The sequence below is a fragment of the Oculina patagonica genome, chromosome 4 (assembly GCF_052425735.1).
Source record: "Oculina patagonica isolate OP01 chromosome 4, crgOcupat, whole genome shotgun sequence".
NCBI classification, from domain to species: Eukaryota; Metazoa; Cnidaria; class Anthozoa; order Scleractinia; family Oculinidae; genus Oculina; species Oculina patagonica.
In genome coordinates, this window is record NC_135761.1 from 11,562,958 (window position 1) to 11,585,295 (window position 22,338).

The 22,338-nt window shown below is 40.4% G+C and overlaps 3 protein-coding genes and 1 pseudogene across 4 annotated transcripts in view; 1 reads left to right on the plus strand and 3 right to left on the minus strand.

The window, feature by feature from the left end:
• LOC144651492 (lysophosphatidylcholine acyltransferase 2-like) overlaps positions 1-22,338 on the plus strand; it is a 166,158-nt gene that overhangs the window by 31,370 nt on the left and 112,450 nt on the right. The window lies entirely within an intron of this gene.
• Positions 5,960-9,799, minus strand: LOC144651459 (uncharacterized). The gene is made up of 3 exons (XM_078511398.1): positions 8,944-9,799; positions 7,859-8,501; positions 5,960-7,672 (listed from the first exon to the last, which is right to left on the minus strand). The coding sequence occupies exons 1-3, from the start codon at positions 9,223-9,225 to the stop codon at positions 6,531-6,533; spliced, it is 2,067 nt and encodes a 688-aa protein (XP_078367524.1). The 5' UTR covers positions 9,226-9,799; the 3' UTR covers positions 5,960-6,530.
• On the minus strand, positions 9,957-14,537 carry LOC144651445 (uncharacterized). Its single transcript, XM_078511388.1, has 3 exons — positions 14,104-14,537; positions 13,153-13,806; positions 9,957-12,446 (listed from the first exon to the last, which is right to left on the minus strand). Exons 1-3 carry the CDS (start codon positions 14,369-14,371, stop codon positions 11,302-11,304), a joined length of 2,067 nt encoding a protein of 688 aa, XP_078367514.1. The 5' UTR covers positions 14,372-14,537; the 3' UTR covers positions 9,957-11,301.
• On the minus strand, positions 18,112-21,001 carry LOC144651451 (uncharacterized; annotated as a pseudogene). Its single transcript, XR_013570319.1, has 3 exons — positions 20,611-21,001; positions 19,649-20,302; positions 18,112-19,393 (listed from the first exon to the last, which is right to left on the minus strand). The product of XR_013570319.1 is annotated as an uncharacterized LOC144651451 (transcript).

Sequence of the window (22,338 nt, forward strand, 5' to 3'; positions counted from 1 at the left end):
ATAATGTCTCAAAAAAACAGTAACCTCAGAAAGAAGTCAGAAGCAAATAAGGTCGAAAGACCGAATTTGAACATATAACGGCAAATGTTCTAATGTCACGAACGTAGGAGTCGTGTAGGCCCGTCACCTTTATTTACCACATACTGCCCCCAATTTAAAACAGTACCCTCAGAAAGAAGTCAGAAGCAAATAAGGTCGAAAGACCGAATTTAAACATTTAACGGCAAATATTCTAATGTCACGAACGTAGGAGTCGTGTAGGCCCGTCACCTTTATTTATCATTGACTGTTGATTTCTGGACGGGCCCCGTTCTACCTCGTGCGGGCAATACAAACGACTGCACTCAACAGACGTCAAGTAGTGGAAAGAAAGAAACATATGCACACAACTCATAGCATCAATCCCGTTGTTTTAGTAGGGGTTTGCAGAACGAACATGTGCTATACTGCAAAAACATCTCCACGCTAAAACAGACCATAGAGTGCTCAAAAAAGCTAGAAATATGCCGTCGAAGAAACACACAAGAGCTTCAAACACAAATTGTTTCGCTCGCTAAACCGTTTAGTTTTATCCGATTTACAAGCGCTTGTTTTACAAGTCCGCGTTCTACAAGTCCGTGCTTAACAAGCCCTCGTTTTACAAGTCCGCGTTTTACAAGTCCGCGTCTTACTAGTCCGGGTTTTACTAGTCCTCCTTTTACAAGTCCGCGTTTTACTAGTCCGCGTTATACTAGTCCGCGTTTTACAAGTCCGCGTTTTACTAGTCCGCGTTTTACTAGTCCAGTCCAGTCCTCGAAATACAGTATGCCAAAACTCCCCGCCCTCTAAAGATAAGTCCTTGACGGTTCTTGTCGTTTTTCGGTGCCTATTCATCTTCGGCATCTTTCTCATCCACCTCTCGTTCTGTCCTGTGTCTGTCATCACACGAAAGAAAAGCTGATTCTCAAAAAATCTGCCACAAAAGGAAATTGACAAAAACAATATGAAAACCATATATCGAAAGTTTCTTATTCTAAAATTTTATCATACGTCTTAATTCAGAGCTACAAAGAAGTTCCTCCTTTTGAGTTATTGATACTGTTCTTACAGTACCTCTTTCCACTAGCGAAATTTTACAAAATTCCTTCGCGGCGAAAAGGTAGCGCGAATCCAGAACAGACTCCAATCGAGAGTGGGTTAATTCTAGATTACTACTAGTGGTAACCACAGGTTAGAAAGTGCGGGCCTCGATGCAGTTAAGAGAAGGTACTGGGAGGGAAGTGTTTTTTGTTAGTTTGGAAAATTACTTCAAGTCAAGGTTTTTGGGAAGTTTTCCAGAAGTTGGCATAACTGTGGTAATTGAGATTTCTTTTATAAACTGCGGTTGTTTATTGGGAGTCTGTCCACCGAGAATAACAGTATCTCAATGTGTGCGAAATTATGATGATATTTTTACGTGTTTGATATTACCAATCATATGTTGACAAGTTTGCCATGTTTCAATGGTGAATAAGCCAAAGTTTATCGATATTAAATTTTTCAGACAGTGTCGATAAAATATAAAAATGGTTTAAACAGATCTAAAAATATAAAAGGATACTCTAAATTTTCGATCGAATTTAGAGTATCCTTTTATATTTTTAGATCTGTTTAAACCATTTTTATATTTTAAGCTATGACCACAGATCGCTCCACTGGACAAAAGAAAATTATTCCGAGTAAGGTCGAGTAACGCGTCACGCTTAAGTCACGAATGTTTTTTATCGTTTCCTATTGCCGCGAACCAATCAGAGTTGTTTTTTTTGATTGACAGTTTTGCGAAGTGTAGTCGAGCACGCGGTGTGAATTGAGATGTGATTTTCCTCCGTCGGCAAACTCGCTTTGTTGTCAGTGTTATAAGGAATTTCTCGAGAATAACCGTTGTTGGAATCATTCGCTTTGCCGTAGTTTATCTGTGATACAATCACAGCAGATCTTCTCAAAAGCAACACCTATAAAACAACGTCTGCAAAACGTAATGTCTGCAATCTTCCGACAGAAGCTTCATTTTTCGCATTCTTATCGCTCTTGGAGACAAGATTTTTCTCTTCCGGTGTTACGACAAACTGTCGTGATTGACACATTTTTTGCATTCCGATCGTTCTTAGTGGAAGAAGAAAATTTTCAACTTCCGGTTTGCAGATAGCCTTTATAAACGTGGCGCGCACGCGTAATACGCAATCCGCTGGTCACTGTCAAGATTAGGGTTGCGGGCCTCTCTTGGGCCTGCAATTAATTAACTATTACAACATTCATTTTTAAAATAGTTTCCCAAGCCGACTAAGCTAACTAAACGTCGAGTGTATCTTTCAGTAAACAAAACATGCCGTTATGACGCCGGAAATCCAGCTCACGCATACTATACCCCGTGACTCACGCAAACCTCCGACTTACGTGCTACTACAGTCATTCCTTTCTAAACATTTTTTTTGACCACCACCGTACCTTTCTACCCAAAAAACTCATGAAACCGCCCGGTTTTAACCTGTTTTAACCTTTCAAAAATTAGAGCGTTCGAAACTAAATAAGATCCGTAATCACAAACAACATACAGCCGTTTACCAGCACTCTTTAAAACTCCTGAAACCCTTCAAAATCAGGCAAAATAAATCTTTGAAATAACCTTTATCAATGTTTCTTATTTTTTATTCAGTTCTATAAACAGGGTCTGGAAGGGTATTTTCGGGATCCGGGATTTGACCAAAATACAGTGCGGGATTCGGGAAAACGCAAGATATTTTGACGGGATTCGGGATTTGACTGCTCTCCGGGAAGTGGGATTAACCGAAATTTAGGCACGGGATGCGGGATTTTTAAACTTCCTGTCGGGAAAACGGGAAGTTGCACGTCACAAATGGACGTTCAAGCAGCGAACGCGAATCAACCGGGCGAGCACAGTGTCTCGTCTCAGATGAGACGCGGTGGACACTGTTCTTGTAAAATGTGTAGTATAATTTAATGTAAATAGACCAGAATCGTTTTTGCACTTATATTATACATAGTTAGTAACTATGTATTATATTTTAATTTAAACAGTGTCCCCGATTAGTAAGCTTAAGGCTAGCTAGAAGACAAGACACTTAAAGAAAGTTCTTATTATTATATTATTATTATTACTTCTTTAGTGCTCTCATCATACTGAGGTCAGTATGATGAGAGCACTAAAGAAGTTATTTCTTTTTTTGCACTCGTAAGTTCAAGATATAAATCGAAAGCGCCAATCTACATCTTACATTTTTTAGCTTTTGCAGAAAAAAGTTTTTTTTTGGGGGGGGGGGGGGGGGAAGGTGGGGGAAGAAAAAACGGGATTCGGGACAGCTATTTTAAAAAATGCGGGATGCGGGATTTTCGTAAAAAAGAAGCGGGAATCCGGGATCAGGACCCCCCCTTCCAGACCCTGTATAAAATGCCTTTCATACACTACTGTCAAACAAAAATTTCAATTTCCTCAAAGTTTCAAGACAAAAGAATAACAAATATTTCGTGCACAATGTAATTTGATTAAGCCAATATTATCACGTCTAAAAATACTTCAAGCAATTCAGTGAAAACCCGTTTTTTTTTCGTATCAACGAAAACCACTTTCGAATAATCAATACATGAAAATAACAATAAGATCAAAAGGAAGAAAGGAACCTTTCTAATTATTTGAAGACTTTCAAAGCCGTGATATTATGCATCCAATCCGCGATAAAATTTAATTACAACAAAATCCAAGTTCTCATTTTGAAGTCCATTTTTTTCAGTTGATACCTTTATCCAACTTGTGAAAAATTCCATTCAAGTTCCTATTAATACTGTACATTCCCAATGTTTTGCTCAGGTCTTCAGAAGCGTCTTACTAACCAAATCTAAAATAATTCCAAAACATGCTGTACAAACATTCTACTCTTTGTGACAAACGACTTGACGACCAATTGTTCAGAAATGAAAATCGACACAGTTCTTGCTAAATAAAAAAAAAGTTTTACGGCGGAGTCAGGCTCAAAAAATATACCGCAAGATCACACCCCCATTCATAGTCAGAAACCAGCAAACCATCTAGTTTGCTAAAAAAAACACTGCGTGACATCAATGACGTTACCTTTTTCATTTACAAAAATAACTTTAACTTGTCAAAGTAAGTGCAATTTCACAATGGTGAATATCAGTACAGTATGGGGCCCAGTTCTCGGCCGGGTCCAGTTCTCGGCCACTTTGTGTTTAACGCGTTTTTTCACACTCCAGTTGAATTAAAAGAAAAAGGTATTTCCTTCAAACGATAGACTGATTCATGTGCTTTAAGTATCTTGAGTTTGATCGTTCAATTCGATATAGAAAGCTCACACGTCGAGTTTACGCGGAGGTAGGTGAATTTGCATTCCCGAAAAATTTGTTTGTTTACGGCTCCTTAAAATTCATGGAAGTAGTTAAATTCGTATTTTATCCAAAAGCCCCCACCATACGAGCTAATTTTTGGCATGTGAAACGTAGAATAATTCAGCTTTCTGCTTTAGTTAACTTTTCGTTGAACCGTTGTATTTTTTGGTCTTAATTTACTTCGAAATTTTTTCTTGCGACGTTTGCGTATTTGCCAGTTCTCGGCCACCCTGCTCGCTATCACAGCTTAGCGCTTGGTTTTTAATATAATTTCATCTGCTGCTGCCAGAATGAAAGAAATAAATGTTTTAAAAATAAAGTTCAATCTTATCTCTAAGTTTTGAGCTGACTCTTGTCTTGTCTATTATTTCTACAACACCTAAATTTTTCAAGACCTTTTCACTGCAAAATAAACCATCTAAATGCACGGGTCACACAATGCGGTTTTGCCAAAACCTGCACATAGGCAACTAGGCGCGTTAAAATCCTTCTTTTCTAAAGTAAAACAAAGCCTCATAAAAATAATTTGGGATCGATATAACATAAATAGGTTTACAGAGTGATTTTATGACTGTGAAAATTAATTGAGCATTTTTTTTACAGATAATTACGCACAAGCTTTTTAGTGGCCGAGAACTGGGCCAAGGTGGCCGAGAACTGGGCCCACAAATGGAGCTTTTATTTTTATTATTGCTCGGGCAAATTAATTTTTGACCGGTCGATAGCTTTACACCAAAAAGCTGAATAATGTAGCTAGCTCTGGGAGAAATTTCAAGTTCCTGCGGTTCTTCTGAGGTAAGATATACAAGTTTACGTCAAAAGTGGCCGAGAACTGGGCCCCATACTGTACTTTGCCCCGTAAGCTTTTTTCTCTGTCCTTCCGCCGAAGCAAAAAAACACAACCTGATTACACATTAACCCAAAAGTCGACCAAGTGTGCCTGCAACGATTTCCTGTCAAAACTAAAATGAAAACCAGATAATTACGCACAAGCTTTTTAGTGGCCGAGAACTGGGCCAAGGTGGCCGAGAACTGGGCCCACAAATGGAGCTTTTATTTTTATTATTGCTCGAGCAAATTAATTTTTGACCGGTCGATAGCTTTACACCAAAAAGCTGAATAATGTAGCTAGCTCTGGGAGAAATTTCAAGTTCCTGCGGTTCTTCTGAGGTAAGAAATACAAGTTTACGTCAAAAGTGGCCGAGAACTGGGCCCCATACTGTACTTTGCCCCGTAAGCTTTTTTCTCTGTCCTTCCGCCGAAGCAAAAAAACACAACCTGATTACACATTAACCCAAAAGTCGACCAAGTGTGCCTGCAACGATTTCCTGTCAAAACTAAAATGAAAACCATTGCGGTATGCGTCACCCGTAGCGGTTTTGTAGCAACCCCTAGCTATCCCCGTCTTTTTGGCCGACAGGAGACTATGCTCTAGGACGACCAAAGGGTAAACTATAAATCGGCCACGCCCGATTAATTATAAGTCAGTAACATGAAACAATGATGAGAAAGTTTATTTAAAGAAGAAAACAGCAATCACAATAAATGTGTTCTGATTTATTTTCCCAAAAGGCTCTCAGTATGTTAATTCAAACAAATGATATGCATCTAACGTATCATCATCATCATCATCATCATCATCATCATCATCATCATTATCATCATCATCATCATCATCATCATCATCATCATCATCATTATCATCATCATCAACAACATCATCATCATTTATTAGCAGTATAACAGTGATATAACAGTAGAGACTAATTATGGAAAGGCGGAGAGACCTCCAAGAAACGACCAGGCTTAAAGGGGAGGCCGCCTCAGTTATCAATTATCTTCGTGTCCCACTGTGCTCAACCCATGGAGCTGATCATCGCCGGGGAAAGCCAGGCCGTATTTGCGCATATGCCGTGTACACTTTTTCCAACCTGCTCGCTTTAATTTCTTTAGAACAAAACGCTCGGAAAAAAACTAGAGGAAATAACAGTTTTTTCACATGATACAGTTAGGTTACGATTCAGTTAATTCATTAGCCCAGTTATCAAAAATCTTTTTCTCTTAAGATCCAACAACTCGATCTTAAGAGAATTATGAAAAATTGTTTTTTTAAAACAACTGGATCTTTAGCGAAAAAACATTTTAATTTTTTTTTACGCAATGCCATAGCATTTCAGTTTTCCCAGTGTGTGGTAGCCTTGGGCAGACCCGCTTGTATCACCAAACCTGAGCTGTTTAACTGGCAGCTGTGTCTTGTCTTCGAGGAGACCGCTGTCTTCACGCCATACAACGTCATTCTTATCACAGTTACAGCCACGCCAGGAATCTGCACATGAGTTGGTCATCCCGCATGCGCACTTACCACTGCCAGGTGATGCTCCGCCCCAGTACGTCATCTTACTGGAATCACGTGACACCCACCAGGCGTATCCTCCCCACCCAAACATTACCGAATAACGACACTCGTATTTGATAAACTGTTCACAGTGTGAGGAGACTCTGGTGAGACTAGCAAGCTGGGAGAGACTCGCTCCTGAGTAATGGATGTCACGTGAGTAGCAGCCTTGAGTGGAACATCCATCCACCAATGTTCTGCTCTCACTGTCGTGACTAATCACTGTTACGCCAACTCCATTCTTGTCACTCATGTCGCAGTAAACTGTAAACGGTGCCAGGCCTCCCGCGCCATCGGAATCAATGACGTAAATTCCGCTGACACTGCTGACGTATTGTCGTATCACAGAACAAGAAGTCAAAACAACAGGAGTATTGATTTTGACTTTGGCTTCTATTGTTGTCAGAGCATTAGTTGCTTTACAGATGTAAGATCCTTCGTGTGCTTTCGTGCTGCTTGAAATAACCAGTGTTCCATTCTGTAGAACATTGGCCCCTACAGGAAGTGAAGACTTGCCATCTTTTGTCCAAACGATTGTAGGTCTCAGGTCACTCTCGGCCTCACACGGTAAATGAACAGCGAAACCAATCGCAGGAGTCACCTCTTGAGGAGGACGGACTTTGAACCGTAAGCGAGAAAATGTCATCAGTTGAACAATGTCTCTTGCTGATCCCAGAATATTCTCTGCTTTACAAATGTATATTCCAGCGTCCTTTCTTGTCGCATTGAAGATTGTCAAGGTTCCATTCATCACTTTAGTTCTGTCTTCAGGCAAACTACCCTCTGCTCTAGACCACGTTATACTAGGAAGCGGCTGACCAGTAACAGTGCAGGCGATGGTGACGTTTTGTTTCTCTTCAGCTATCAAGCGATTGGATGACAATGAAAATCGAGAAGGAACTGTCAAGAAAGTTACAGAAATTAGGATAAAGTATTTGCCAAACACAATTTTGTTACTTTTTATATCTTAGCAGTTGTGGGTCATTCCGACTTTAAATATTATTGATATTATTTCTTTCGGAAGGGACTGTTTTACAGCATTAAGCCTACTCCTAAACCATTAAATAAAGAAAAAAAGCTACTTACATTGAACAGTTAATTTCGCCGAGGCATTTACTTGTCCCAGCAAATTTTCAGCTCTGCAGCTGTAAACTCCGTCATCTCCAGGTCTAACGTCCTTCACAATCAGAGCGCCACTGGACTCTACCACGTGACGACCCACAGGAAGAGATGAATTCAGCTTAGACCACGTGACTTTTGGAGTTGGATTACCATCCACTGTACATTTCAACATGGCTGTCTGACTTTCATTGACTGTCATTCCAACAGGACGCTGCAGCATAGATGGAGCCGAGATGGACTGGCCCGGTTCACCTTTGACGCCTTTCATACCCAGCGGGCCTCTAGGTCCTACGGGACCGGGGTCTCCCGGAATTCCAATATCGCCCTTTATGCCCATCGGTCCTTGCGCTCCGATTGGTCCATGTTTTCCAGGAGGTCCGCTTGATCCGGGTCGCCCTGGGGGACCTTGCCTCCCTCGGGTTCCTGGTCTTCCTCGTCGTCCCGTGTTGCCTTTTGGCCCTACGCGGCAGAGCTTGTGATCTTTAGCACAGATTTGGTTTTGCAGCAGACCAAGTTCTTGTTTGATCAGTACTTGTACTTCAGAGGCTGTTAGGGTTGATTTCTGTTGTGAATCATCAGGTGAAGTGCGTTTTTGTCTTGAAATGTTCTCAGTTTCGCCCGAAAAATTAAAGCTTTTTATTCATAATCGTAAATTATGAACCATTTTTGACATCTAATGGCAGTTATGTTTCTTTTCCATTAGAGTGGGCTTCAGCAACCCAGCTTCAGTCACCTTGTTTCGCATTCATTTGTTTTGGGGGAAATTACACTAAAGATAAATGACAGGCATCCCTGGGTAAAGACGATTAGCAAGGTCCACAATATTAATTGTCAAAATAATTATAGAAGGACGTATACTATTGCAAATACCCTTTTCATAGGCCATTTTCAAAAATACCATAATACTCTTTGTTGTCCCTCCAAAATTTTGCATAAGCATTGTTTTCAATTTCTCTTGAGACAGCAAGAGAAATTGAAAACAATGCTTATGCAAAATTTTGGAGGGACAACAAAGAGTCAAAGAGTATTATGGTATTTTTGAAAATGGCCTCATAATGTTCACCTTTGGTGCCTAGCCAATTGCGGCCTGTAGCGATAAGTTGCCATTTGTCGTAATTTTGTTGTACATTTCGAAGGATTTCTGTCTCCATCTTATCACAGAATGTTACTGAGTGTGATATCAGTCGGTGATGTTCTTGTATTCTGAGTTCCACGTGAATTAGCGCGATACAACACACAACAGACAACAACAAGCCTGACGCGGAACACAAGCTGTTCAGCGTTTGTCTTCGCCGAATGTTCGTCTGCTTCTCTTCTTTATCTTGTTTCATTGTTACAGCTGGCTACCACAAACTTGTGATATCAAACTGATACTAAAGACGTTTTGTTTTCTCTTTGAGCTGCTTACAGATCAGTTCACTGTGGGTTTAATCGGTGTAAAGACGATAGAAAGTTGCTGTGCCCGGAGTTTCACTGATGAAAGTGTAACACGAATCCTGTGTTTACAGATACGAAGTAAAAATAGCATTACTTGTCTGAGCTTGTAATGGATTTCAGGATCACGTCTATCACAGGAAGTATCATCTTATTAACACGGGTCAAACGTATTTAAATACCTGAATTGAATTAACACCTTATTTCATTGAAAACACCGCACAGCATACTGCGAAAGATCCCCTGCATGGCATGACGAGTTTGAATTGTTGACCTCGAGTTGTTCAGACGTAATGGTTCTAACTGATTTCCCAAAGCCATGTGTGTGGAAATTTAGTCAGTGACTATATAAACCATCGGTATTCTTTTGCTTTCTATACCTATGTCACGTGGTTCACCTTATGCTGATACTCGTAACAAAAGGGTCAAAAAGAACAATTCGGTTTTCCCTTGGATGTACAAATTGTTACGCGTGATACAGCTGAGTCACGATCTTAGTGATATAACGATTTTATGGTAACATCTAGGAACATCAGAAATTTAAGTGGTTCACTACTGAAACGCCTTCACCTGTTTGGTTTGATTTTCTCTACACTAGTAACAGTAGAAATACGTTGATATCAGTCAGTAACATGCAACAATAATAAGGAGGAATTGAAGTTTATTTAATGAGTTAAGACCGCCATTACATTAAATGTGTTCTGATCAATTCTCTTAAGGCTGAATTTACTGGAATAAGCGCCGCCCCCGAATAAACGGGCGCGAAAAACATAATTAGCGCCGCAGCGCTTATTCGAGTAAATACGGTATTGTGAAGTCAAATGAATGGCATGTGTCTGAAGTATGTTCGTGTCATATTGCGCTCAACCCTGTCCGGTGAATTTGTAAATCAGCTATTAATATTTGCCGGACGTTAGATTTTGACAGGCCGCCTACACTTTCTCTAGCCTGTTAGTTTTGATTTCCTTAGAACAAAACACTAGAATGGGCCAAGCAAAAATAGCCGTTTCTACACACGAGTTAAGTTAGGTTACGATCTAAGAACGTTAGCGGTGGTACCAAATCTCTTTTTGTGCCGAAAAATCCAGTCGTGGGGGAAACATGCTCAAATTTCCTGTTGGTAACTTGCTCAAAAGCTTGGCTTTCATATGAACAGTTATCAGGATCGATCAGAAGCCATAATCAGGTATAGGGAACTCAAATGTTAAGCTCACAGTTCTTGAACGTGTTTTCTTTGTGATGTTTGTGTCTAGGTTAGGTTATAGCACCTCTCACGACATGAAAAGCATCAAACTAGACTCCATGTAGCTATCGCTTCATATGACAGGTGTTAACGTTGGCATATGACACATCCTTCGTATTTTGTTTTCAAGTTTCGTTTTGTTTTGAAGTGTCAAAGCTTTTGTTAAGAGCAAGAGAAAAAAGTCCCCCTATTTTCTCTTGCTAATAAGAGTTAACAAACTTAAATGCTAAAATTGAAACTAATTGACTCTATCAAAAAATATAGTGTCGTTATGGACGGACCATTATTTTCTTGGAGGGGGGGGGGGAGGATGAAAAATTTTCCTCTGCAAACTTTTTTTTTTAGTTTATGCACCTCTGCAAACATTTTTTTTCGAAATTCTTACTATTTTTTGTTATACATATCGTGTTTGCAAACAATTTATTTTGTCTTTCCAGGCCCTGCAAACTATTTTTTTCAATATTTTTTATCCCCCCCCCCCTCCAAAAAAATAACGGTCCGTCCCTTAGCGATTTCTTCCCCAGTCGTTCAATTATTTTAAATTCGTTATAAAATTTTAAGGAAAATAAAAAATAAACTACAGCTTTTATTTTTTCTTTCAATTTCTTTTTTCATATACTTTTGCTACAAACTCGACGTGAAATCATCTCTAAAAAGCATAATTATGTTTATGGTTATTACAATTACTGAACTTAAAATAACTTGAGAGCAATACAAATTAACATGTTTTTTATGCTATGCCATGGCATTTCAGTTTTCCCAGTGTGTGGTAACCTTGGTCAGTAGAACCTGCTGTATCACCAAACCTCAGCTGTTTAACTGGGAGATGTGTCTTGTCAGTGAGGAGACCGCTGTCTTCACGCCATACAAGGTCATTCTTATCACAGTTACAACCATACCTGGAGTCTGCACATGAGTTGGTCATCCCGCATGCGCACTTACCACTGCCTGGTGATGCTCCGCCCCAGTACGTCATCTTAGTAGAATCACGTGACACCCACCAGGCATATACCCCGTACCTGAACATCACTGAATCATAACACTCATATTTGATAAACTGTTCACAGTGTGAGGAGACTCTGGTGAGACTTGCAAGCTGGGACAGACTCGCTCCTGTGTAATGGATGTCACGAGAGTAACTACCAGGACTGCTATAACCTTTCACGTACGTTCTGCTTTCACTGTCGTGACTTATCACTGTCACGCCAACTCCATTCTTGTCACTCATGTCACAGTAAACTGTAAATGGTGCCAGGCCTCCCGAGCCATCTGGATCAATGACGTAATTTCCGCTTACACTGCTGACGTATTTTCTGATTACAGAGCAGGAAGTCGCAATAACTGGGGAATTAATTTTGACTTTAGCTTCTATTGTTGCCAGTGCATTAGTCGCTCTACAAGTGTAAGATCCTTCGTGTGATTTCTTGATGTTCTGAATAAACAGTGTTCCATTTAGTAGAAAGCTGGACTCTACAGGAAGTGAAGACTTGCTATCCTTTGTCCAAACGATTGTAGTTCGCAGGTCACTATCGGCCACACACGGCAGATGAACACTTGAACCAATCATAGGAGTCACTTCTAGAGTAGGACGGACTTTGAACCGAAGAGGAGAGAATATCATGACATGAGCAGTGTTTGTAGCTGATCCCAGAATATTCTCTGCTTTACAAATGTATATTCCAGCGTCCTTTCTGGTCACGCTGTAGATTGTCAGAGTTCCATTCATCACTTCAGTTCTGTCTTCAGGCAAACTACCTACTGCTCTGGACCACGTGACACTAGGAAGCGGCTGACCAGTAGCAGTGCAGGCGATAGTGACGTTTTGTTTCTCTTCAGCCATCAATCGATTGGATGACAATGAAAGTTGAGGTGGAACTGTCGAGAAATAGGGAGATTACCGTATTTATTCGATTAAGCGCCCTGGGCGCTTATTAATTTTTTGGTCCTTGGGAGTGGGCGCTTATTCGAGGTGGGCGCTTATTCGAGGCTTGGCGCTTATTAAATTTTCACGATTTTCAGCAAATATTAAGTTTATTTTTGTAACAAAACAATAAATAATAATAAAACGTGAAGATGTACCAGAGCAGAAATTTAACTGTTCATTGAAAGTTTCTGTAAAATACTAAGAAAACTCGGTCATGGGGGAAGTCTTCTTAGTATTACTTAGTCAATTTCAATAATCAATACTCCTCTTATGGACTTCAGTTTTTTCTGGAGTGGGGGTGGGCGCTTATTCGAGGCTGGGCGCTTATTAACTTTTCCTACCTTCAGGGTGGGCGCTTATTCGAGGTGGGCGCCTATTCGAGGTTGGGCGCTTAATCGAATAAATACGGTATAATGAGTTTTTGCCCAAACCACTATTGTTTAACAGGTGTATAATTCAGAATTAGAATGCAGTCAGTTAGAACGCAGGACGAAACATATTTTTAAGTGCTCATCGAAGCTCTTCTAAAATTTCTTTTTTGATAATATTCTCATGTCATATTTCCCAATAACTTTCACTTATCTTTCGAAAGGGACTGTTTTATTGCAGCATTAAGCCTACTCCTAATCCGTTAAATACATAAATTCAGCTACTTACACTGAACAGTTAACTTCGCCGAGGCATTCTCTTGTCCCAGCAAATTTTCAGCTCTGCAGCTGTAAACTCCGTCGTCTCCAGGTCTAACGTCCTTTACAATCAGAGCGCCACTGGTCTCAACCACGTGTCGACCTACAGGAAGCGACGAATTCAGCTTTGACCACGTGACTTGTGGACTTGGATTACCATCTGCTGTACATTTCAAGATAGCTGTCTGACTTTCATTGACTGTCGTCCCAACAGGACGCTGCAGCAGAGATGGAGCCGAGATGGACTGGCCCGGTTCACCTTTGACGCCTTTCATACCCGGCGGGCCTCTAGGTCCCACGGGACCGGGATCTCCTGGCACTCCAATATCGCCCTTTATGCCCATCGGTCCTTGAGCTCCTATTGGCCCATGTTTACCAGGAGGTCCGTTTGATCCGGGTCTCCCTGGGGTTCCTGGTTTCCCTCGGGTTCCCGGTCTTCCTCGTCTTCCCGTGTTACCTTTTGGTCCCGTGCGGCAGAGAGTGTGATCTTTAGCACAGACTTGGTTTTGCAGCAGACCGAGTTCTTGTTTGATCATTACTTGTACTTCAGAGGCTGTTAGCGTTGATTTTTGTTCTGAATCATCAGGCGAAGAGCGTTTTTGTCTTGAGACTGTCTCTTCTTCACCTGAAAATTAAAGCTATTTATTTGAAATCGAAATTGTGAATCCTAACTCTTTGACTTTGGAGGGTTACTAGTAGTATTTCCGTTTTCATTAGATTAGGTTTCAGCAACAAACCGTCTGCCTCGTTATTTTGTTTTCATTTGTGTCAAGAAAAATTATAGACAAATGGCATGCAATTCTGGGTGAACTGATATAGACGACTCGCACCACGATAATTGGCAATTATTGTTAAAGAAGTCTACTGTCTACTGTCTACTGCACTGTATTGCAGATACCAGTTGAATCATGACGAAACTTACCTTTGGAGGCTTGCCAATGGCGGCCTGTAGCCATAACTTGCCATCTGCCGTAGTTTTGTTGTACTTTTCGAAGGATTTCTGTCTCCATCTTATCACAGAATGTTACTGAGTGTGATATCAGTCGATGATGTTCTTGTATTCTGAGTTCCACGTGAATTAGTGCGATACAACACACAACAGACAACAGAAAGCCTGACGCGGAACACAAGCTGTTTAGTGTTTGTCTTCGCCGAATGTTCGTCTGCTTCTCTTCTTTATCTTGTTTCATCGTTATAGCTGCTACCACAAACTTGTGATATCAAACTGATAAAAGACGTTTACTTTACTCTTTGAGGTGCTTAGAGATCAGTTCACTGTGGGTTTAATCGCTGTAAAGATGATAGAAAGCTGTTGCGTGCGAGTTTCACTGATGAAAGTGTAACGTAGATCCTGTGTTTACTGATATGAAGTAAAAATAACTTTACTTGTCTGAGCTTGTAATGGAGATTCAGTATCACGGGAAGTATCATCTAATTGACATGGGTCAAACGTATTTAAATATCTGAATTGAATTAACACCTCCCATGGCAAGACGAGTTTAAATTGTTGACCTCGAGTTGTTCAGACGTAATGGTTCTAACTGATTTCCCAAAACCATGTGTGTGGAAATTTAGTCAGTGATTATATAAACCATCGGTATTCTTTTGCTTTCTATACCTATGTCACGTGGTTCACCTTATGCTGATACTCGTAACAAAAGGGTCAAAAAGAACAATTCGGTTTTCCCTTACATGAACAACTTGTTACGCGTGATACAGCTGAGTCACGATCTTAGTGATGTAAAGATTTGACGATGAAATTTATGAGCATCAGAAACAAAACTTGCCCTCAACTGAATAGCTTTCACTTTCAGTCCCTTAGTTTGATTTTCTTTTATATAATATAACAGTAATAATACTTGACTCTGAAGATGGCTTTCGCTCAGGTTGTCGAAACGTCAGTCACCAACAACAGTTCTTCTCAGAACTACTCTCACCGGACGATCATACTTTACGACCTAGTAATAATACGGTAATTGTAAGTCAGTAACACGCAACAATAATAAGGAGAAAGTTTATTTAAAGATAGCTTGCGAGGCGGCTGTATTCGCAGGTTAATTTAAAGAAGAAAACACCAATAACACAAAAGGTGTTCTGATCTACCGTAATGATTCGATTAAGCGCCCTTCTTCCAGTAAGCGCCCCCTTCCGAATAAGCGCCCCCCCCCCTTCGAATGTGTTTTTGTTAATAAGCGCCCCTATTCTAATAGGCGCCCCCATTCTTATACGCGCCCCTATTCTTAAAAGCGCCCCTATTCTTAAAAACGCTCCTATTGTGGCTAACTGACTCTACTGAAGTCGTTGACGTGGAAAAGATAAACTCATGAACATTCACGGTACCGTACATGTATACATTTACTGCTAAAATGAACTACCGTATTTACTCAAATAAGCGCCGCGGCGCTTATTTAATTTTTCGCGCCTCAAGTGCGGCGCTTATTCGAGGGCGGCGCTTATTTGAGGGCGGCGCTTATTTAAAATTTGAACGCCACAAAGAATCTGACCTTATACAGCAATTGAAAATAGCGTCTTTTGATTGTCAGTATTCGTCTCTTGCTGAAGAGAGAAGTGGTGCTAGCTGTCCTGGCAAAGTCCGCGACCCTCACAACATTTACAGAACTACGTATTGTAAGAATGTTGGATAGAAAAAACTAATGGGCGAGCGGTTAAACAATCACTTTTGATGGAAAGAAATGTCCAAGTTTGTTTTAGAGTTGCTTTGTAGGACTTGTAGCATTGTTTTTAGTTAAACGAAATTCCTCGAATAAGCGCCGCAGGATTGCGGCGCTTATTCGGGGGCGGCGCTTATTAACTTTTTTGTCCCAAATGCGGCGCTTATTCGAGGGCGGCGCTTATTCGGGGGCGGCGCTTATTCGAGTAAATACGGTATTCTTCTAAAAGTAACTGAACTTTCAACAATTTTTTGCTGTTACAGTTTATGCTTTTGCTAGTAATTTTAAAATGTATTAAAGTTTTGTTTTAAACATTTGGTTGTTTCGCAAAAAATTAAATAAGCGCCCTGTCTCGAATGAGCTCCCTGTCTCGAATAAGCGCCCTCCCTAAAGGTGCCAAAAGTAAATAAGCGCCCCGGGCGCTAAATCGAATCATTATGGGGGGGGGGGGGGGGGCGGAGGGCCGGCAATTTTGAGGGGAGGGCTAAGATTTTTTGGGCTCCCATTTGGGAAGGGCCAAATGCTTTTAGACCCAAGTTTAGGAGAAGGTCACAAATTTTTTGGGCACCTGTTTTTAACAAATAAGCTTTTAAAATATTTTAGGCTACTTCGATCCACCATCCATCTCCTTCTTGGTGATGTCCTTTGACCAGCAAACAGCGCGTGTTTTTATCAAGCTGAATCTTCTATATCTTGAACGTGACTCATTGTGGAGATTTCTAGAGTGAGCCACACGCACGCTTCAAAATATGGCTAGAATGGTTAACGTTCAATGCACATACGAGACTCCACAGAACAATTTTTTTAACCATTCATGCTGCAAGTTCTCTGCGTGAGACTCACGCAACCAGTTGCAATATCACACTGAAACGATTATTTCTTGCAGGATATTATTTTGATTCAAACAACTCATTTTGATCATATCTATTCGTAGCATGACACGTTATCAATAATCATCTTAAAAACATAGTATTTCGCTATGTTTTTCTGTTTTACCTGCTTCGAATAGCTCGAACAGCTGAGAAAAGTTAAAACAGGAATCTAAGTAGCTTTTCTGGAGCGCCATCATATTGCTACCCAGAATCGCAGAAAAGTGATTTAAGAGGATTAAATATATATTGAAATTTTTCTGGGGGAGCATGCCCAAAACCCTTTTTGAGGGCACACATAATTAATGACTGCTTCCTTATAAGTATTTGTATATCGTGTCCAGAGAGGAGTCGTTGTATTTAAACTTTTCAAAACTTACAAAATTTAATACACGAAAGCTGTTACCTTAGAAATGAAACAATGGTACAGTACATGAGAAGTTCAATAAAAAATTAGCCTCACTTTATGTTAAACTTCTTACTTTTTTGCTGTCTGACGGAATTGCCCGAAAAAATCGTCACACTCGCGATATTCTCGTGAGCAGTCTTCGTAATGATTTCTGATGCTTTCGGTATTACTCCAAAACTTTTTAGACTTTTTTACACGTTTTGCTCTTCAAGAACGTCACCTAAAGTTTAATTAACGCCCATAAGACAACAACCATTGCGATTTTATATAAGTTCACATTAAGGTCTCCTGCTAGAAATCAGGAACATTCATTAACGAATGAAGTTTCATTTCAATTTTATTTATAGCAAAATAAAGCCAACTAGGCTCTTACCGAAAGTGCTCGTAAAAAAAGCATTAAATGCTAAAAGAAGTGCTCGTTTTTGGCCAAAAAAGTGCTAAAATAATGCTAATTTTGTTACAAAGTGCTCGTGGGTAACATAAAAATGCTCACTTTTTCCCGATTTTTTTAAACATAGAATATAATTTATTATATTTTCAGATTTTCAGTTACATTTTTCAACAATAAAATGTAACGATCAATGTTTGATGTCAGATTACGCTCTCGAGCTAACTCTGCCTTGGCTGGCTGACTTGCATTGTTCCTCGATGGCAACGTGAATGACGTCATCTTGGAACGAGTGTGATGGACTGGGTTTCTAGAAGGCAACCACTGACGTATCAAACCTATTCCCCAGGCCTCCTCGGCTCCTTTGACTCAAATGAGGGCATAATGCATCTTTGGACGCCATAAACAAATTCAGATTGTGCTTTTTAACACAAAATTAGACAAATAGTCAGTCAAAAATCCAAAATAATGCTAGCAGTGCTTTTTAGGATAAAATGTGTAAAAAAAAGCTCGCGAAGCCAAATAATGCCAAAAAAGTGCTAGCACTATCGGTAAGAGCCCAAAGCCACCCAGATAAAGTAGGGGCTAATTATTTTTCTTTCAATTTTTTTTTTCATATACTTTTGCTACAAACTCGACGTGAAATTATCTCTAAAAAGCATAACTATGTTTATGGTTATTACAAATACTGAGCTTACAATAACTTGTGAGCAATACAAATTAACATGTTTTTCATACTATGCCATAGCATTTCAGTTTTCCCAGTGTATGATAACCTTTGTTACTACCGCTTGTATCTCCAAACCTCAGCTGTTTAACTGGAAGATGTGTCTTCTCAGTGAGGAGACCGCTGTCTTCACGCCACACTCTGTCATTCTTATCACAGTTACAACCATAACTGGGGTTGTCACATGAGATGGTCATCCCGCATGCGCACTTACCACTGCTAGGTGATGCGCCACCCCAGTACGTCATCTTACTAGAATCACGTGACACCCACCAGGCATATACCCCGTACCCTAACATCACTGAATCATAACACTCATACTTGATAAACTGTTCACAGTGTGAGGAAACTCTGGTGAGACTCGCAAGCTGGGACAGACTCGCTCCTGTGTAATGAATGTCACGAGAGTAACTACCAGGACCGCTATAACCATTCACGTACGTTCTGCTTTCACTGTCGTGACTTATCACTGTCACGCCAACTCCATTCTTGTCACTCATGTCACAGTAAGCTGTAAATGGTGCCAGGCCTCCCGCTCCATCTGGGTCAATAACATAACTTCTGCTTACACTGGTGACGTATTTTCTTATCACAGAACAGGAAGTCATAATAAATGGAGTATTGATTTTGACTTTAGCTTCTATTGACACCAGAGGATTAGTCGCTCTACAAGTGTAAGACCCCTTGTGTGTTTTCTTGATGTTCTGAATAACCAGTGTTCCATTAAGTAGAACATTGGACTCTACAGGAAGTGATGACTTGCCATCCTTTGTCCAAGCGATTGTAGGTTTCAGGTCACTCTCGGCCACACACGGTAGATGAACACTTGAACCAATCACAGTAGTCACCTCTTGAGGAGGACGGACTTTGAACCGCAGGGGAGAGAATATCATGAGTTGAACAGTATCAGCTGCTGACCCCAGAATATTCTCTGCCTTACAGATGTATGTTCCAGCGTCCTTTCTTGTCACACTGTAGATTGTCAGGGTTCCATGCATCACTTCAGTTCTGTCTTCAGGCAAACTACCAACTGACTTAGACCACGTGATACTGGGAAGCGGCTGACAAGTAGCAGTGCAGGCGATGGTGACGTTTTGTTTCTCTTCAGCTATCAATCGATTGGATGACAATGAAAGATGAGGAGGAACTGCGAAAAATAGGGCAATATTTTGTTATTATTTTTTTCTTTGCTATTGTGCCCTTTCTTGAACAGGTGTACTGTATACCGACTTTAAAATTGTTGATGAGACTTTATATTGTCGTATCATTATCATATTTCCCAATAACGATCACAAGATCCTCAGGTGACGGCTATATCAAATGATTTATACTTTGGAAGGGCCTGTTTTACAGAATCAAGGTCAACCCCCAAACCGTTAAATACCTAAATAAAGCTACTTACATTGAACGGTGAGTTTCGCCGAGGCATTCACTTGTCCCAATAAATTTTCAGCTCTGCAGCTGTAAACTCCTTCGTCTTCAGGTCAAACGTCCTTTACAATTAGAGCGCCACTGGACTCTACCTCGTGACGACCAACAGGAAGCGACGAATTCAGCTTAGACCACGTGACTTGTGGACTTGGATTACCATCTGCTGTACATTTCATGATGGCTGTCTGACTTTCATTGACTGTCGTTCCAACAGGACGCTGCAACAGAGATGGAGCCGAGATGGACTGGCCTGGCTCACCTTTGACGCCTTTCATACCCGGCGGGCCTGTAGGTCCCACGGGACCGGGTTCTCCCGGCATTCCAACATCCCCCTTTATTCCCATCGGTCCTTGAGCTCCTATTGGTCCATGTTTACCGAGGGGTCCGTTTGACCCGGGTCTCCCTGGGGGACCTGGTCTCCCTCGGATTCCCGGTTTTCCTCGTCGTCCCGTGTTACCTTTTGGTCCTGTGCGGCAGAGCGTGTGATCTTTAGCACAGACTTGGTTTTGCAGCAGACCAAGTTCTTGTTTGATCAGTACTTGTACTTCAGAGGCTGTTAGGGTTGATTGCTGAGGTGAATCATCGGGTAAAGAACGCTCTTGTCTTGAGATGGTTTCTTCTTCTCCTGAAAAATAAGATTAAAAAATCGTTGTAAACTGTCTAAACTGTGGATCCTGATTGTTTGACATTCGATGGTTACGAATAAATGAGACTTCCGTTCCCATTAGATCAGGTTTCAGCAACATACCGTCACCATCGTTATTTCGTTTTTTTTATTCGTATACAGGAAAATTGTAGAGAACTGGCATGTAATCCTGGGTGAAGTGTAGACAACTCGCACCACGATAATTGGCAATGTTTGTTAAAGAAGTTATACTTACTGTTAACTGCACTGCATTGCGGATACCAGTTTCATGACGAAACAATGCTCACCTTTGGTTCCGGCTTGCCAATGGCGGCCTGTAGCCATAACTTGCCATCTGCCGTAATTTTGTTGTACTTTTCGAAGGATTTCTGTCTCCATCTTATCACAGAATGTTACTGAGTGTGATATCAGTCGATGATGTTCTTGTATTCTGAGTTCCACGTGAATTAGCGCGATGCAACACACAACAGACAACAGCAAGCCTGACGCGGAACACAAGCTGTTCAGTGTTTGTCTTCTGTTCGTCTGCTTCTCTTCTTTATCTTGTTCCATCGTTACAGCTGCTACCACAAACTTGTGTTGTCAAACTGATACTATGGACGTTATCTTTTCTCTTTGAGCTGCTTTCACTGTTGGTTTAATCCTTGTAAAGACGATAGAAAGCTTCGCAAAAGCTGTTGTGTCACGGTTGTGTCCGAGCTTCACTTATGAAAGTGTAACACGAATCTTGTGTTGAGTGATATGAAGTAAACATGCAGTAAAAATAACTTTACTTGTCTGAGCTTGTAATGGAGATTCAGTATCACAGGAAGTATAATTATCTTATCATCCTATTGACAGGGGTCAAACGTATTCTAGAATTGAATTAATTTAAAAGCCTCAGTGTACGGCTTCAGATTTCAGATTTTTATTATTTCACACTATTTACAAAAATCTTACACTTGTTTGTTGGTTCTAACTCATTTCTTTAAATATGTTACGAAAGTAAGTCAAAGATTGAATCGACCATCATCTGCATTCTTTTATTTTGGCAGAAAAGAGGGAGCGATGGATAAATGATGGACGACTATTATACCTATGTCACGTGGTACACCTTCTGCTGATACTCGTCATAAAAGGATCAAAACGGACAATTTGGTTGAAAGTCGATGAGAGCGCATGAGAGTCAATGAGAGTTCGTGAGAGTTTCAAGCCAAACGAGAGCGAGAGTTTGAACTCTCATCAACTCTCATTCACATTTGGCCCGGGCTTTAGTTTGATTTTCCTTCATACCTGAGTTACAGTAATAATAAGGAAATTATAAGTCAGTAACATGAAACAATGATGAGAAGTTTATTTAAAGAAGAAAACAGCAATTACAATAAATGTGTTCTGATTTATTTTCCCAAAAGGCTCTCAGTATGTTAATTCAAACAAATGACATGCATCTAACGTATCATCATCATCATCATCATCATCATCATCATCATCATCATCATCATCATCATCATTATCATCATCATCAACAACATCATCATCATCATGATCATCATCATCATTTATTAGCAATATAACAGTGATATAACAGTAGAGACTAATTATGGAAAGGCGGAGAGACCTCCTAGAAACCACCAGGCTTAAAGGGGAGGCCACTTCAGTTATCAATTATCTTCGTGCCCCACTGTGCTCAACCCGTGGAGCTGATCATCGCCGGGGAAAGCCAGGCCGTATTTGCGCATATCCCGTGTACACTTTTTCCAACCTGCTCGCTTTAATTTCTTTAGAACAAAACGCTCGGAAAAAAACTAGAGGAAATAACAGTTTCTTCACATGATACAGTTAGGTTACGATTCAGTATGTTTATTACTTTCTTGCAAATTCATTAGCCCAGTTATCAAAAAAAAAAATCTAAAGATCCAACAACTCGATCTTTAGAGAATAATAAAAAATTGTTTTTTTAAAACAACTGGATCTTTTAATAGAGAAAAAACATTTTAATTTTTTTTTACGCAATGCCATAGCATTTCAGTTTTCCC